Below are 5,393 nucleotides of genomic sequence, written 5' to 3' on the forward strand. Positions count from 1 at the left end.
AAATTAGATTTTTTACCCAATTTCACAGTCCATTGAAAATGGAAAATGATAGTGTGAGTGGGGCATCTGTGAACTATGGACTCATTCTTGTTTACCCCAATTTTACAGCCCACTGTACATAGAAAATGATTTTGAAAGTTTCAGGTTAGAATATTTGGTCAATAAAGTTTTTGATGAAGTTGAAGTTCAATCCACTTGACACTAAGTACACATGTTCCTTAATGCCAAATTAGAGTTTTTAACCTAATTTCACAGTCCACTGAACATAGAAAATGATAGTGCCAGTGGGGATTCCATGTACTTGGGACCTATTCTTATTTATTTTAATTAATACAAAATATGGATTGATTTTCATGAATTTAAATAATTTCCAAATTAAACAATCTTTTCTAAATTTCATTTCACAGGCAGAAATTAACAGAGTAGTTAAAGATAACAAGTTCCACAGCACATCAGATAAAGGGTTTGAATCTGCCGTTACCTGCATTGTTAGCTTTTTAAGTGGCCTCCAACATACTCCAACAACAAGAGATAAGGTGAAGCAAAGAGTAAAGAAAAGAATTTATAACCAACAAAGTTACCAGAAAACCAAGTAAGTATTATAAACATGTACTGAATTCAAATTAACCAAGCTTAAGGTAGATGGGGTGTCTAAATTATAATCCATAGAATTTTTTAATACTTTGCCACAATGTAGTTTATATTATATAATGCTTTTTTTTTTCAAAAATAAAAAAAATATGAAGCTGACAGATTTTGTATAGATTATGCATGGAAAACCCAATTTTCCGCAATGAAGCATAAACTACACCATAGAATTTTGAGATATATATCTTATGAAAAGATAGCTAAAATAAAATGCTTTCGGGTAAGAAAAGAAAAAGTGGGGCCACCGGACCCGTTTTCTTGCTACTTTATAAAATAGGTAAATTCCTAACACATTCTATTGTAAAGTTACCTTAATCTGAATTATCTGCCCTTGAATTTGCGGTACCTCCCCTTAAGTGGAAAAGTTGGACAAAATTTATTCAAACAAAAGTGTTCTTTTTTTTGTAAAATACAACCATAAGTATAATAAAACATGTCATTTTCTATATTGAAATGAAAGTTCTTACACCTGAATTATCTACTTCTCTAAAAATTTGCACATTTTATTAAAGATCTAGACTTTGTTTTCTTGAATTTCCATATCCAAGATGGAGGAAGACACCCTATCTACCTTAAAAGAGAAACTGATAAATCTTTCCATTTTTTGGACCACATAAAAATTTCTGTCATATTAAGACATTTGGTTTTCAGACAATCATGGTAGCAAAAGTTTTTAAGTAAATGGATCATTATGAAATTGTACCACAAGGTTCCATACTACAAAGGAAGGTTGCATTTGATTTTGGGGGTTATGATCCGAACTATTTAGAAATAAGGGAATAAAAAAACAAGCATTTTATAAAACTTTTAGATAAAATGTTTGTCTTGACCAATTTAATATGATGAATCTGAATTGTGTAACTTAAGGATGTTTGCTTCTCTATTTTTTGAATTTTGTCCGATTTTCGGAATCCTCTGGTTTTATCCATGTATTACCCTTTGAAAAATTTGCCCACTAACTCCTGTATTTCTTTTTATATTTTTATTGCATATAGGTTAAGAGGCCATATTTAAAAATCTTATAAAATTGTTGTTATTTTTTTATAGTTTTTTAAACAAAAAAAGTGCCAATGTTAAATGTAAGAAAAATCTAGAGAGAAATAATTTCCTGCCAAATTTTCAATGGCTTATATCTCGAAAACAAGCACACGGACCCTCAATTTTTTTCTGCTTTTTTAGTTTCATTATTTATATCCTATCAATTTATAACAGTCTTTTAAAAAGCTTGTTATTTTTAAACAGAGAAGTGAACATCCTTAACTTTTTATATTTTTTTTTACTTGTTTTCAAGTTGGTTCAAAATTGAACTGTGTTCGCTTAAATTAATAATCAAATTCTCCAGGTCTCTGTTATGTGCCTAATCTTAATTATTTATTAGTACTGTGAGTTGTAATGTCCTTGTACATGTATATCAATCTGATTTAAATGTGTTTATTAGCTATAGGTCTTGGTAGGCATTGGTCTGCACTGTTTTCACTTTTAATATTCATGAGTTATGGTCCTTGACTGTGAGAAAAATTAAAATAAATATAACTTTTCTTGCTTTTTTTTTTATAAATTACATAATTTCTATAAAGAAATATAAATATTGTTATTTCAAGGCAATTTTTCCTTTTGGGTATTCATGCTACCAATGTTAATTTCTACAGTACATAGAAAATACATGTTGTAAGTGTAACAATGTAATCATTTACTGCTCAAATATAAAAAAGGAGATGTGGTATGCTTGCCAATAATAAAATTTTTCACTAAGTTAATATAGACAACTGTATGGCGATCAACAATGTGATAAAAAAAATTTTAGTTGGCATTAAAAGGCCCAGACTTGAAATTATGAGCCAATTCAATTCATGGCCTACTTTCTAAAATTATAATTCATGTTTGGATGGAGAGTTGTCTCATTGGCACTCACACCACATCTTCCTATATCTAAAAGAACTATAACAGACATGATTCATTGACACCATTGTTTTACAGAAATTGTGTACTGGACTAATTTTAACCTGGGGAGGGGGGCATTCACTTTGGCTGTTCGGATATTTAAAAGTCCTTGATTGATTGAAAAAGTAGTACTTTTTTTTAGATTTTTTGTGAGATAATTTGAGAAACACTAATCAAACCCATTCTGAAATTTTAAAATGTTTTTACTGTTAAAAAAAAAATGTGGTATGACTGCCAATGAGACAACTCTCCACAAGAGACACAGAAATTGACAACTATAGGTCGACGTACAGTCCCATATTGCACATTAGTATACTTTTGAGAACATTTCAACTACAAATTCAAACATATTATTCTTTATATGAAAACAGATGTAAATATTAATTTTAAAGATTTTCTTGTGCTGTAATGGAATAATGGGCCCGAATAAGTACAAACAATGGATTTCTGTCACCTGTAAAATCTTTTTCAGTATTTAAAAATAAGACTTACCAATGAGTTTTCAACTTGAGTTAAGAAAATTATACATGAATATTAAACTGAAATACAAAAATGATATTAATGAACTGAAATGCAAAACTTTACTTATGAACTTAACTTTTATTTAGACAGATTGCTGAAGCCAATGGTGTCAGTGTTAAAAAATGCCAATCTGTAGCTGTAAAAAGAAACTTAACTTACCCAATTGAAACACCACCAACAAATACCAAGCAACCAAGAAAATCTTCTCCAGTCCATTCATCTCCAGTCCTTTCATCTCCAGACCGTTCTTCTCCAGTCCGTTCATCTCCAGTTCGTTCATCTCCAGACCGTGCATCTCCAGTTCGTTCATCTCCAGACCGTGCATCTCCAGTCCGTTCATCTCCAGACCCTGCATCTCCAGTCAGTCCGTCTGCAGTCCGTTCGTCTCCAGTACATTCATCTCCAGTGAGTTCTTCTTCAAGTAGATCTTCTCCAGGTCAACCCGTCACGTTGAGCTCACCTGAAGCTGTTGGGTCACCAGAAACAACTAAGTCATTAAATCCACAAGATATCATATCATCACCAGCATCAACTTCATCTTCTGTCACAACAAGGGTTAAAGTCTTCAAGAATTCTTCTGGTGTAACATTTCATATTCAGGACACTGTTTGTATTGCCCGTGGTAAAAACAGTTGCGATTATGCAAAGGTAACAAGTGTTTGGAACACAAAGGTGGACATAACTTACTTAAAGAAGACAGCTAAGGGCTTGAAAACATGGATCGTTTCCCATGACAAGCCATATACAGACAGCGTTCACATCAACACAATCTTTTTTTCATTTGGGAAAGCAGAATGGTCGTCCGACATTCATTGTACAATTAAAGATAAGCTAGCCAAGTTGTTTGAATAGGTGAACCAAATATGAACCAAAATTGTTATATTGTGTGAAATGCTATCAAAAGGCACATGTAGCTTTGAATTGAACAATGCCATGCTCTTATTATATAAACTGCAAAATATTTCACAAGTGTACATGTTTGCTAACTTGTAATGGAGTTATGTTTATATATATATATATATATGTAGGATCATTTCTCAGTATTGTCAAAAATGTTTACATTATTCATGATAATGTTTTTAATAAATAATCAGTGCTTTTTATTCCTGTACTTTTTTTGTGGTCATTTTGAAGAGAATAATCTATGCATCCTGAAATGAATCTTAAAACCCTAGAAAAAAAACCAAATGATGGTTTTGAGTATATATTTTTGAAAACACACTGTGTTGCTATTATACATTAAAAAAGAACATAAGAAGACACATGATACATGTAAACAACACTTGCTATTTTTCATCAGAAAGTATAAAAAAGACACATTGAATCCTCCATACATTGTCTATGAGCTTCATACTTTTATCTTTATGAACACCACTGAACAGAATTAAATCAAACTATGCAAATATGTTTCTGTCTCTTCGGGCTGTAACTTTGTTGTTTAGTCTTGTTATATTTAGAAGGTCTTCTCAGACCTCAATTGGTCAATTTGGTCAAATTTCAAAGATGTATCTTTAATTTTTTATACTTGTTTAAACTTTGGTGTCTGTTGTTATATCAAAATGTCTAATTGTGAATTTCGAAGCCTACATTCAAACTTCTGTAGAATTTGTTACTTCTTTCTTATTGCGCATATTTGATGTTGATCACAGAAAAACAATCTCAGAAGTATAGATCATGAAAAGGTGTCTACACATTTTTGGTTTTTGGACATGCAAGACCATTTGATAAGACCTAAAACAATTGTGTAGGTAATTTTTCTCGCTTTTTTTTATTGATAGATATATATGTGCAATAAAAGCAGATTGGGTGATTAATGCTCCTAGAAGCCTCAATATAATTTATTATAAAATACTTGTATTTAAATGATATTTTGAATATATATATAAATTCACAACTTATTAAAATAATATAAATGGTCAGGGAATTCGACATTTATTGGAAAATAAGGAAATGAAAATCTAATTACACATGAAGTAATGATCACAACACAATAATTTTCATTTTAAATATATTCAATTTATTGTTATTTTTTTTATAAGAAAATTCATATAACAAATACAAAAATATAGCAGGGACAGTTAATATTTTTGTTATTTTAAATCAATCGATCATACTATTTAAGGTGTAATGTTATTTTTGTAAATAGATTGAAGAAATAATGCAATGAAATAGAAAATCACAAATTTCGATCTAGGGAAGGGAAGCAACTCTTTTATATAAACAAATACAAAAATATAGTCATGATAGTAAGGAAAGTTATTATTTTAATTATTTTAAATCAA

The 5,393-nt window shown here is 30.3% G+C and overlaps 1 protein-coding gene across 1 annotated transcript; it reads left to right on the top strand.

The window, feature by feature from the left end:
- Positions 1-407: 407 nt before the first annotated feature.
- Positions 408-4,214, top strand: LOC134703349 (WASH complex subunit 2-like; the record flags this gene model as incomplete). The annotated part of the gene is made up of 2 exons (XM_063563468.1): positions 408-592; positions 3,198-4,214. Coding segments are annotated over 2 exons (951 nt in total), but the record flags the coding sequence as incomplete, so codon positions are not given.
- Positions 4,215-5,393: the final 1,179 nt, after the last annotated feature.

Source organism: Mytilus trossulus, unplaced genomic scaffold (genome assembly GCF_036588685.1).
Source record: "Mytilus trossulus isolate FHL-02 unplaced genomic scaffold, PNRI_Mtr1.1.1.hap1 h1tg000987c__unscaffolded, whole genome shotgun sequence".
Taxonomy (NCBI): domain Eukaryota; kingdom Metazoa; phylum Mollusca; class Bivalvia; order Mytilida; family Mytilidae; genus Mytilus; species Mytilus trossulus.